General features: G+C 33.0%; 2 protein-coding genes across 2 annotated transcripts; one reads left to right on the top strand and one right to left on the bottom strand.

The window, feature by feature from the left end:
* The first annotated feature begins 2,480 nt into the window (after positions 1 to 2,480).
* Positions 2,481 to 3,235, top strand: LOC127285360 (uncharacterized). Its single transcript, XM_051311335.1, has 2 exons — positions 2,481 to 2,652; positions 2,727 to 3,235. The coding sequence occupies exons 1-2, from the start codon at positions 2,481 to 2,483 to the stop codon at positions 3,233 to 3,235; spliced, it is 681 nt and encodes a 226-aa protein (XP_051167292.1).
* A 3,656-nt stretch (positions 3,236 to 6,891) lies between these two features.
* LOC127285359 (uncharacterized) lies at positions 6,892 to 11,294 on the bottom strand. Its single transcript, XM_051311334.1, has 2 exons — positions 10,676 to 11,294; positions 6,892 to 7,142 (listed from the first exon to the last, which is right to left on the bottom strand). Exons 1-2 carry the CDS (start codon positions 11,292 to 11,294, stop codon positions 6,892 to 6,894), a joined length of 870 nt encoding a protein of 289 aa, XP_051167291.1.
* Between the last annotated feature and the right edge of the window lie 1,258 nt (positions 11,295 to 12,552).

The raw sequence follows: 12,552 nt of genomic DNA, 5'->3' as shown, positions 1-12,552 counted from the left end.
TGGGTCGAATTTAGGTAAATCAAATCCGCCAGGGAGGTGTCTAAGACTTTTGAATTCAGCTCCACATCTACAACCAGGAGGAATGTTCCACTACATCCTTTCGAAGTGATCGTCCGTGCAGATGTGAGAAGTTCTCAGCCTGGTCACTATCTTTATATATTTCCTGGATGCCTCGATGCCACCAAACCAAGGTCTTTTAGTCTTGTAACCCACCCTCTGATAATATTTATTACGGGACTTAGAAATGTCGGCATAAGGCCAAGTTAACGCCTTCCATGCATCAAAATCCTTCTCGAAAATCTGCATTAGATCGCGCAGAGGAACACCGGAGAAGTTACCGAATGGAAACTTCAAAGTTTCTTTAGCCAGTTTATCTACCCTTTCATTACCCTTAATGCCCGAGTGGGAAGGCACCCAGAGGAACCGAACTTGTCCACCTCCCTCCAATAAGTAAACAAACATTTTATCAATGTTACCAATGAACGGCTGAAGGTGAGAGGAGAAAAATCTATTCTTAAGTTCACTCAGAGACCATCTAGAATCAGTAATTATAAGAGTATTATCCAGTTTAGAGCCATTAATCCACTCAATCTTACCCCAAACTTTTCGTTTAGTAAAGGAACTACAAAACTAGCACCGGATAGTCCCCTAAGTGTATCCCTTGAGCCATCAGTAAAGACCCAAACGAAACCCTGGTATTTAGTCTGAATAAGTTTTTCGAACGCACTATTTGAGTCAGGTTCAGATTTGATGCCAGAACCAGAGTCCATATCGATCTCAATTGGAACAGTCAATTCCTCCCAGGAATAGTCGAATGTTGAAAGCTTTTTTGATTGGGTGCCCCTATATAACATCCCCCCTACCTCCCTAAAAGAGTTCAGGAACGGGAATCTCAACAGAGAAACATCAAACTTGTATCGCTTATCAACTAAGCAATTCTCCGACAACTGCTGCAATTTAGGGATGAGTGGATTTTCAGACCAGGAAAAGTTTCTAATCATGTGTCTTCTACAAAGATGAGCTCGTCTAAGGGCCAAAGAAGGTTCATCCGCCTCAGACAACAATATACCCACTGGAGTTGATCTCATGCAACCCAATATTGTTCTAATGGATAAGGACTGAACTCTATCAATTTTCTCCAGATTAGATCGACTGGCAGCAGAAAAAAAACTGACAGCCCCATTCAAGGTGTGCCCGAACTAGGCCTCTATATACCATGATCATAGCATTTGGGTTCGCCCCCCATGATATTTTGGACATAGCCTTGATAATGTTGATTGATCTGGTAGCCCTTTGAACAATACTATTTATATGAAGAGACCAGGTTAGACGACGATCTAAATGAATTCCAAGGAATATCAGGTCTTCACGCATCTTAATTAGTTTATTATCAATTGTTAGAAATGTATGGTTAAATTTTTCTCTTGATTTGGAAAAAATAGCAAGTTGTGATTTATCGGGGAAGATAGACAGGCCAACCTCAGCAAGCCAGGGCGCCAGTGAAACAACTGCCCCTTCCAGAGCCTCTATTGCGTCTTGAACCTTATCCATTGCAATATACAGCAACAAATCATCAGCAAACATTGATCGCTTTACATTTTGCGGACGAACCGTTTCCATTTTACTGATAGCCAAATTGAACAGCAGTGGTGACAAAACTCCCCCCTGTGGAACACCTACATAAGATGTCTTAAAGTCCTTAGAATCAGAAGAAAAAAAAATTTTTAGATTCCGTAATGAACGATACAAAATTAATTATTTTATCAGGTACTCGTAATTCGATCAATCTATTGTGAATAGCAAGAGGAAGGATATTGCTAAAAGCACCCACCAAGTCAATCGCAAGAGCAACCACATGTTCACCCCGCAGGAAACTTTGCTGAATGTCAGTAACGAAGCCCGAAACGCAGTCGGTAGTTGACCTACCCTTTCGAAATCCATATTGACAGTTTGGAATTCCATTAACAGATTCAATATAGTGCTCCAACCTTTTATGGACCATTCGCTCAAACAGTTTACAGACAGAAGATGTCAGAGAAATCGGACGATACCCCTTGCCCTCAGGTTTGGGAATAAAGACGACTCTTGTATCCCTCCAGGCTACTGGAAAGGTTGAAGTTGTGAAAAATCCATTAAAAATTTTAAGCAACAGTTTCTGAGGACGAAGAGGCAATTGTCTCAGAATAGAATTGGATATAACATCCAAGCCTGGTGCTGAATCCTTTTTATTGCTCATCAAAGCAGCCCTAAACTCCGACTCAGAAAAAGGACAGTTCATTTTTTCGTCTACATTTACCAAATCAAACAGGGGCAAGTTGTCTGGAGGAACGTTTTCTTTGATTAGGTTTTTTTGAAGATCTTTGAAAATTTCAGAATTCTGATCATTACAGATATTTGTACGAAGGGGTTGAGAAGGGTTTTGCACTACTTTTTGGGTTTGCAGAAGGCCTATTGGATCAGCTTGGGGTCTAAAACCGGATATGGTTCAGTGTGTCTATCGTATGGTCCTGTTGCCAAGGTTTCTGCATGCATCAGTTGTTTGGTGGATTAGAAGCCAGTTGAAAACGGTGAAATTGAAACTTGAACAACTGCAAGCAATGGTGTTTAGAGGGGTTACTGGAGCTATGAGAACCACGCCAACTTCTGCGTTAGGTTTATTATTGGCGGAGGAACCCCTACACATTTTAACGGTTTGAAAAATAAGCTCTCATTAATCTGGGTACCAGGACACTCGGTAATCAGAGGAAATGAAGAAGCAGATACCTTAGCCCGTAGAGGGTCTGAGATGACTTTGATAGGCCCGGAGCCGGCGGTAGGCATTATGCCAGGTGCTGTGAAAGGGGCCATTCAAAGATGGTCTAGGATATGTCACGAGAGAGAGTGGGCGGAGACTACTGTAGGTAGACAGGCCATGGCTCTGTTGGGATTAAAACTCAACAGGGGCTTTGCCGAGTCCCTTCTAAAACTCAACAAGATCAGAGTTAGAGCAGTGGTCAGGCTGCTCACGGGACGTGGCCTCCTGAACTACCATCAGCACAAAATAGGTAGAAACGTTTCACCTAGATGCAGATTGTGTGACGCGGAAGAGGAATCTTCTACTCATATTTTATGTCACTGTCCAGCTTACGCTGCATCGAGACATCAATGCTGGGGCCATGCCTTTGTAGACCCAGATAGGATTCGCGACCTCTCGGTAGAAGAGTTACTGGACTTTTGGAATAAGACAGGACTCTAAAGAGGGAGACTAGGTTCAAGCTTACCGGGGTTAGGTGCAATGGGTCTTGCGACTTAAGTACCAATACTCGTACTAGGGGACTTCGGTATAAGCTTATTTTAGATTAGATTTAGATTAGATTACCTTCTTCGACAGGGCAAATTTGAGTGTACAGTACAAAAAAAATTAAATTAATGTAAGTATTATTGGGTATTCTTGGGTTTTTGGGGTCGCTGATTACAAATTAGACGTCTGATTTGGAAAATTCCAAATGGCGGACGAATTTTAAAAAATTAAACATATTTGCTTGAAAATCGTTACTCGGAGGTTTTTGGGGTCGCTGATTGCAAATTTAAAGTCAGTTTTTCAAAATTCAAAATGTCGGATCTAATATAGCGGACGTATTTTTAAATAATCGTTCGGATTCGCTTCAAAATCGTTACTCGGCGGTTTTCGAGGTCGCTGATTTCGAATCTTATGTTAGATTTTCAAAATTTTAAATGTCGGATCCAATATGGCAGACAGGAAAATTAAAAATCAGTACAATTTACCGTCAATTTTAAAAAAATATATCCGCCATATTGGTTCGCCATTTTGAATTTTCAAAAAGTAACATCAAATTTGTAGTCAGCAAGCACGAAAACCCTCGAGTTACGATTTTAAGCGAATATGTTCACGGAGAGACCGCCGGTTGGAAAAATTACTAAAAAGATTTACAAGTAGCGGAAATAAGGTTACTTTGTCATACAGCATACTTAATAAAACTGTAGACTATAGTAATTTCTATTCCAATTTGTGTACAATTTTACTATAGTCTACAGGTTTTATTAAGTATGCTGCTAGTAGAATTTTCGATTTCCTACAGCAATATTTGACAATGTAACCTTATTTCCGCTACTTGTAAATTTTTTTAGTAATTTTTCCAACTGGCGGTCTCTCCTTGTTGAAGTACATGAAAAAAAGTTGTCTGGGTTCGTGGGACCCAGCTCAGGCATGCAAGGGTTAAAGGTTAACTCTTTAATATTTTGCTATTTATTTACTTTATTTAATATTTTTTTATTCCTAATTCATTAAATTAATAAATATTATTTTTATGTTGTAATAACTTAAATAATTAAAAAAAATTAAAAAGATATTAAATAAATAATATGGTCAAACCACTAAAAATCATTTAAGAGTGGCTGCTGGCTTATTTTTAAAATATCTAGTCTTAATATTATGTGAAACTAGATGAACTTCTGAAGTTTAAGAATAAGTAAAAAGTTTAATTTTTGGATATACTTCCGAAGTAGGGGTACCTCCGATTTTAATAAAACTTGGTATACTACTGCAATTTTGGTGCGCTGATTACCAAAATGATAGTGAAAGTTGGCGCAAATTTGATTATCATGGTAAAAACCATAAAAAACACCATAAAATCATTGTTTTTTGCGGTGAACGCAAAACAGTATACACGGCCTTCGGCCGCGTAAGGTACTCCTCGCTTTTTTTTAAAGAAATCTTGGCGAGAGGGGGTGGATATGACCGAAAGTATTTTGCGGAATTCGTTGGATCCTGAGTAATGGTGAATATGATACTATATACGAGTCAAATAATATATCTAACCATGACTGTTGTATATGTTTTCATTGGTGTTTTTGGTTTTTTGGATTTTTCTCAAAAAATAATGACTTTTGGTAAAAAATGCATAAAACATAAAATGTGTGTTTTTTTGAGATCTACAACTTTTGTCTAAAACTTTTTTCGAAATTTTGCGTTTTTTACGAGATAATCTTACCATGATAATCAAATTTGTGCCAATTTTCACTATCATTTTCGTAATCAGCGCACCAAAATACAATAGTATACCAAGTTTCATTAAGATCGGATGTACCCCTACTTTGGAAGTACACCCTAATTTTTTTTTAATTTTGCACTATACGTATAGTGCAATGCGCTATATAGCGCTGTCGCTTATCGGAATCCCACGCCAGGTAAATTATATCAATATTAAAATATGTGCAAAGCCCTAAATTTTTTAAAGCATCCAAAAAAAGTTATAAGCTTTGAAAAATTGTGAAATTTTTTTACTAAACAAATTTTCAAATTCGAATTAATATCATAGAATAAAATAATTATATAGTAATTCCATCATTTTTTTGATCAGGAATAAATTTATTTTACAACAACACCCGCGATCCAATAGGACCATAAATGGGCAACTTCAATACAAGTTCCAATGTTATAAATGTTACATATACATTTTAACAGACGAAGTAACTATATTGGAGATGAGAGAATTAAAATTATTTTTACAAGGAAGTCGCTACGCCGCAAGAAAAATAAATCAACGTCAGGTTTTAAATTTTCAGTTAAGCGATTAATTTGAAAATAGGCATAAAAAATAGGAGCTACTTTAGCATATTCTGTGCGTACACGAGGTAAATTAAAAACACTATCGTTTCGTGATGAAATTCTAGGTACCCTTTAATTAAGTTTATAAAGAATTTCTGGAGCACATACCTGCGAAGATAAGAGTTTGAATATAAACATACATGCGGAAAAAATTCTACGCTGTTCAACAGTTCGAAAATCGAATCGTAGACATAAATGTTTCCGGTAAATAGTAATATGTAATATTTGGTAGTTTTTGAATAACAACTTTTCGAAAAAAGTGCAACATTTGAGGTTACTAAATCACGCAGTGAACCTCTCCTACTTTGAACTAATAATAATTTCAATGAAAATAAAATTTACACGATGATCTGTTTTTCCTACAGGTGAGATTAACTGACGTCACACCTCGAAAATGTTATTTTTGTTGTTGTTACAGCAAAACTTCGAGAAGAAAATAAATTAAAAACGATATACACAGAAAACAACTACTAATAAAAAAAACATTTTGTTCGATTGTCAAAAAAAGTTTAAAATTTCTGAACCTGTGTTATTTGTCAATATATGTGACGCTCCATTAGAAAAGGAACCTAACGTGCTTTTGACTTAAGGTTCGCTTTTACCATGACATGACACAGTGAATGAACCTTTCACAAAAAAAACTGAACTCAAAATGAGTAGCATACGATACTTATTTTGACGTGCAGCATAAATGATCTGATTTGACTCATTTTGAGTTTTTAGTGAAATGTTTCAAATTGAAGCCGGTTCATTGTAAGTTCGAGATTAATGTTAAATTATCGTGGACAAACAAATATTTACTTACAAAAATATTAAATAAAATAATTGTTTTTAGTAGATAAACGTATAGCCCTAAAAAACTTTAATTCTTGTAGTTGATTTACACAAATTAACGAAATTAAATAATAGAATTTTTAGGTTAGAATTATTGTTTACTTCATTGACAACTGTATTAGTGCCAATCATATAACGCAAAAGTAATGAGCGTTAAAGGCGCTTAATTTAAAATTGTTAAAATAAAGTGAATATGTAATGAAAAAAATGTAAATATGAAGAAAATTTTCATATTTTCACAAATTTTATTACACAAGAATCAAAGACATAAGTGTTCTATAAGTATAATTTACTTTAATATTTATTTTATATAATTTACACTACTCTGCAGTATACTACCCATATAAAAATATCACAATGTAGAACATAACAGATATTTTTACAGTTTTTCTATTCAGGTTCATCTTGACAAACGTGAAATTGTCTGTTAACTTATTTTGATGCAGATCTCATAATGAGTTCAGTTCCCAGGCGCGAAAAACCAATGCTGACGATGGATTGAGGCTTGATTGTAGATTGAACGCCCAGCGTGGGTAACCCAGACTGAAAGCAGCCTTTATACCACTGTCGATCAAAATTGGTTCAAGATTGGTTACCAATGCTCGTCTCATGCTGGATTCAAGATTAGTTGAATCCTCATGAGCAAAGCCAGTCCAGTCTAGATTCAATCTTGAATCAACTTTCGACTTAATATTCGCAGCTTAATTCAATATTAATTATTATCTTGTATAAAATACAATTGTATTGAGTAATTATTTACATACGTTCAATACAAATTAAATAACATATTTTTTACAATTTTTGTTAAATACAATTTAATATATTTTATAATTATTAATTAATATTATTTAAATTAATATATTGCTATTTATTTCAATGAAAGTATTCTTTGTTTTTTTATAAATAAATATTTTATAAATATTATATTTGTAAATACAATAAAAATCATAATAATTATATTCAACACATTTTTGAAAATAATTTCTTTTAATAAATTTTGTTTTTTTAAGATTATATTATAATAATTTATCATCTTTATTATATATTATAATATATCTATAATATTGTAATAATTAAAGAATTATTATTTAATACATTATGAAGATAATAAATCTTTAATATAACGTAAAAACATAATATTTACTATAATTGTATTTTCAAAAATACAAATAATTGAAAATACAACAGTTGAAATATTTTCAATTTTATATTATGCTTTTATTTTATATTTTTATTGTATTTATAAATATATAAGTTATTAATTTAATAAAAATAAAAGTTTATACATTCATTACAAAGTTTTTTTATTCCATTAACAAAAAAAATTTTAATATAATTTATTTAAATTAACAGCAATATATAAATTAAAATAATTTTATATTAATGTTAAAAATATATAAGTAACTTAACGATAAGAAGATTTTAAATTTAGCATAAAGGCGCGCCAAAAACATCACTGGTATTAACAGAATGTCGCCAAGTAGCCAGTGTGGCCCCGTGGTTAGCCTAGTAGGTTTGTGAGCGCGAGCGTGAGCGTTAGGTCGTGGGTTCAGTGCCCAATGCGAGCGAGATTTTTCAAATTAGATTAGGTTTTATTTCGACAGGTGTTGTTAATTAATCTTAAGTGATGAAACAAAAATAGTAAAAAACTTCGGATTAAATTAATTAAATAATAGTACATTTTTTTGAAATTACTAATAATAATTAAAGGAAATAAGTTCTATTGACTCTCATAAGATTCCAATACAACTTATCTCCTTATTATTAATAAATTAAAATCATATTTTTAATGAAAACTAATGTTGTTTTAATGTTATCTATATATATAATAATACAAAATATTAATAGGATTATTATTATTACTATTATTATTAAGAATTATTGAACGCGAAAATATTAAGTAACAGTGGGAGCAGTCTTGAGGGAGCCTGAATCAGCATTCGGCAAGATTGATTGAGTCTTGGTCATCAATGCTGAATCAAGGGTGGAGCTTCAGGTCGGAATCGGTGTTACATTCTATACTCTGTCTCACGAGAGAAAGACCCGCCGTTTGCGCATCGTATTTTAAAAGGGTGGAGTTAATAGTAAAAATGGAGTTTAAAAATTTTTTTCTTTAAAAATATAGCCAATAGTATTAAAACGAATTTTCTGTCACAGTAAAAGTACACTTGCATTACATGTGTTTCTAAGCCTATAAAATCGCACACACACAATCCAAAGTGAGTCTCAATGAACCGAACTCAGGTCAGTTTTTAAAGGATGGCTCGGGCTCTCGAACTCCGTAGCCACCACAGGACGTCCACATTGTAATCTGTCAATGGGATAATTACTTTTTTTCAAAAATATAAAAATTAAAAATTTGATATTCTTAATTTTTTTTTATTAAATTCACATTCCTTGCTTTTTGCGATTCCAACCGTATGTCGTATGTAATAAAAATGTTAAGATTTAAAAATTTTATAAACTTGTATTAAAAAAGACAAATTATTAGGTACTTTCTAAAATAAATCATGTAAAATCATAATTTTTTTTAATATAAATGATTATATGGTTGCAATCATAAGAAGGTAAAAAATGTGAAATTGTTTATAAAAATAAAAAATTCTTAAAATTTTTGAGAAAATGTATAATATTGGGCAGAAATCCACTGAAAGGATAATTATTATCCTTTCAATGTATTTCTGTCTAAACTCTGAACGAATATCAGATATATACGAAATTTTCTAAACGATCGTACATTTCGTCTGCATTATTATCAATTGTGAAAAATTCTCTTTCTATTTGCAATGTATGCCTAACATAACACAGCCCCACAAAAAAAAAAGTGTCATGTACTTTTGACCGGAATACCCTAACCCTATGTATTTTGACGCGCTGAACACGAATCCGAAGTCCGTTTTGCTCCATCACGTCAGGATTTTTTTCTAACCTCAAAAAACATGTCGGATTTTGAGAAGTAGGCGATTTTTTTAAAAATTGATGTATTAACTTCAAACTTGGTATCTGGGAGTTTTTTGTGTCGCTGATTACGAATCTGAAGTTAGATTTTCAAAATCAAAAATGGCGGATCCAATATGGCGGACGAATTTTGAAAAAATTTTAAGATTTACTTCAAACTTGGTATCTAGGGGTTTTTTGGGTCGCTGATTACGAATCTGATGTCAGATTTTCGAAATTCGATATGTCTGATTCAATATTAAGGAATTATTTTTAAAAAATTGTCAGATTATTATGAAATTTGGTATCTACAGGTTTTCTAAGTTGCTGACAAGTAACACTAGGGAAGTGCCATACGCCGATTTTTCTGAAACTTGGCAGTTTTGTAGTTTTTTGAAAACAATTTGACACGTATGTTTTGTTTTTCCCCAAAAGCTGATTTATGGGGGGGAAATACCCCTTGAATTTTTTTTGGTAGGGGGACATTATTTTACGAAATTTTTCAAAAATTATAATGTGCAATAGTGTATCTGGGGGTTTTTTGGGTCACTGATTACGAATCTGATGTCAGATTTCAAAAATTCAAAATGGCATATCCAACATGGACTTCTATCGGCCACATTAGATACGCCATTATCAATTTTTGAAAACTGACATCAGATTCGTAATCAGCGACCCAAAAAACCCCTAGATACCAAGTTTGAAGTAAATCTTAAAATTTTTTCAAAATTCGTCCGCCATATTGGATCCGCCATTTTTGATTTTGAAAATCTAACTTTAGATTCGTAATCAGCGACACAAAAAACCCCCAGATACCAAGTTTGAAGTTAATACATCAATTTTTAAAAAAATCGCCTATTTCTCAAAATCCGACATGTTTTTTGAGGTTAGAAAAAAATCCTGACGTGATGGAGCAAAACGGACTTCGGATTCGTGTTCAGCGCGTCAAAATACATAGGGTTAGGGTATTCCGGTCAAAAGTACATGACACTTTTTTTTTTTTGTGGGGCTGTGTAATTGGCCCACATTTCTGGAGTAACTCTTTCTATTCCATCGTTGAGTAATTTCATGACATCTGGAATTTTAAACGTTGTATTTTGGGACTTTACATATCTTTTTATCTGGGACCAAACATTTTCAATCGGGTTCAACTCGCAATGATAAGGTGGTAATCGAACAATTAATCGATTCGATTTTTTGGCGATTTCATCGATAACGTACTTATCGTAATTGTTTTTTACCGTGCTAACAATTTCAATCAGTTCTAACTTGATCATCCATGGCTCAAATTCTAACCCTTTTTAAGCATCCAATTTTGTATCTCTTCTTTTCTCCAAGACATGTTTGGAACTTTTTCTTCCTTCATTGAATGATATGGAGCATTGTCCATTACAATTACGCAGTTTTCATCCAATGTAGGCAATATTTTTTGAAACCAATCTTTAAATGTATCCCCATTCATCTCATCGTGGTAATCAGATGAATTTTTCTTACTCTCGAAACATAATAATGCATCTGGAACAAATCCATTTTTGCTTCCAATATGCAATATAATCAATCTTTTTCCCTTTCCAGTTGGATTAGATGAACCAGTTGATAATCCACGTAGAAATGCATCTTTCGCAGATTTAACTGTTGTATCTTCCCAAACTTTAGAGGAAACACCTCCTGCATTAATCCAGGTTTCGTCCAAATAATATACTGTGCGACCTTCATTTCGATATTTTGATAGACTTTGGATATATTTTCTACGCCATAAAATCAAATCTTCTCTGTCAGTTATCATACTATTCCTTCCTCTTTTGCAAAATTTAAAACCTAAATTGAGTAAAACTCGATGCAAAGAAGCTCGTGATAAATTTGGTAATTGCGGGTCAGTGTTAATAGCTATTAAAATTTTATCTAATGTTGGCATCTCTTTATTAAAATAAAAGGCATGTACTTTTCTCCGTATTGCAGTTTTGTCAAATTCGTCAAATTTATCTATCATTTTTAGGCGTAATTTTTTTTATTATGTTAAGTTAGAAAAACTTGTATCACAAATGTCAAGAAAATACAATGGTAATTTTGAACCATCAACATTATTGCTGTTAAAGGACATTAGAATTGAAGTTATTTTGAAGGATAAAAAATTTGTCGCTAATATAATTTGCCCTGTTTGCAATCAAGTGAAGATTATAACGAGAATAGCTGATGACGAAAGTGGAACAAAAAGATGGATACTATCAAACTTTTACAAACATTTCAAAACGCACGCTAAGGAAAAGAGTCAAATACAGGAAACTGGAAATTTTATAGGGAACCAGGAATTCATAGAGAGTAATTTTAGGACAGGTACGTAAGAAATATATTTACATCCCAAGTAGCACGTAATATTGCTGTAATATTCCTGCATTATTACAGGATAATATTGCTGTAATATTACTGTAATTTTACTATGTACACTGAATAAAAAATTTATTTGGATCAAATAAAAAGTATTTGATCCAAATACATCATTTACTTGTCTATTATTTTTGACTATCCTTAATGACGTAGATAATCCGGTAAGAAGACTGGAATAAATGAATTAACTATATAATTAATATAAAAAGCCGTCTCTCCGTAAATAAGAAAAAATTATTTTAAGTCAAAAAATAGTCAAATGTATATACAGTGTATTCAAACTTTGTTTCTACGGTGTATTTAATATAAAAGAAAATATATATTTTAAAATTTAATTAAAACGAATAAATAAATTTAATTTTTTTCGAAAATGTCGAATAATTTTAATTCCTTTTCATTTCAGGGAGAGGGTTTCTTTAACGATTTCACCTTAGATAACATTCCTTCAAGAAATGAAGATCTTATTGAAAAATCATCTACATTGCTACCAATGCTTTTTGCGTGCCTTAAAGAAAGATCGAAACACCGACTTAGGGGATATAGGTATTCTAAAGCCTTAAAATTGTTTTCAACATATCTTTTTATAGTTGGTGGTCGTATTACATATGAAACTTTGGCAGCAAATCTTCCATTGCCTTCTCTGTGTACAATTTTACGAACAATTACTGCTTCTTCCAAAACACTGATTGAGGGTGATTGCCGTGCTAGGGAGTTGAAACAGTTTTTAGAAAATAGAAAACTACCTTTTGTAGTTTGGTTGAGCGAAGACGCAACTAGAATTACAGGAC

This window comes from Leptopilina boulardi, unplaced genomic scaffold (assembly GCF_019393585.1).
Source record: "Leptopilina boulardi isolate dan_hultmark-lab unplaced genomic scaffold, ZJU_Lbou_2.1 LbouV2_331, whole genome shotgun sequence".
NCBI lineage: Eukaryota > Metazoa > Arthropoda > Insecta > Hymenoptera > Figitidae > Leptopilina > Leptopilina boulardi.
Note: the sequence above shows the minus strand (reverse complement) of the source record. Positions and strands in the feature narration are given on the sequence as shown.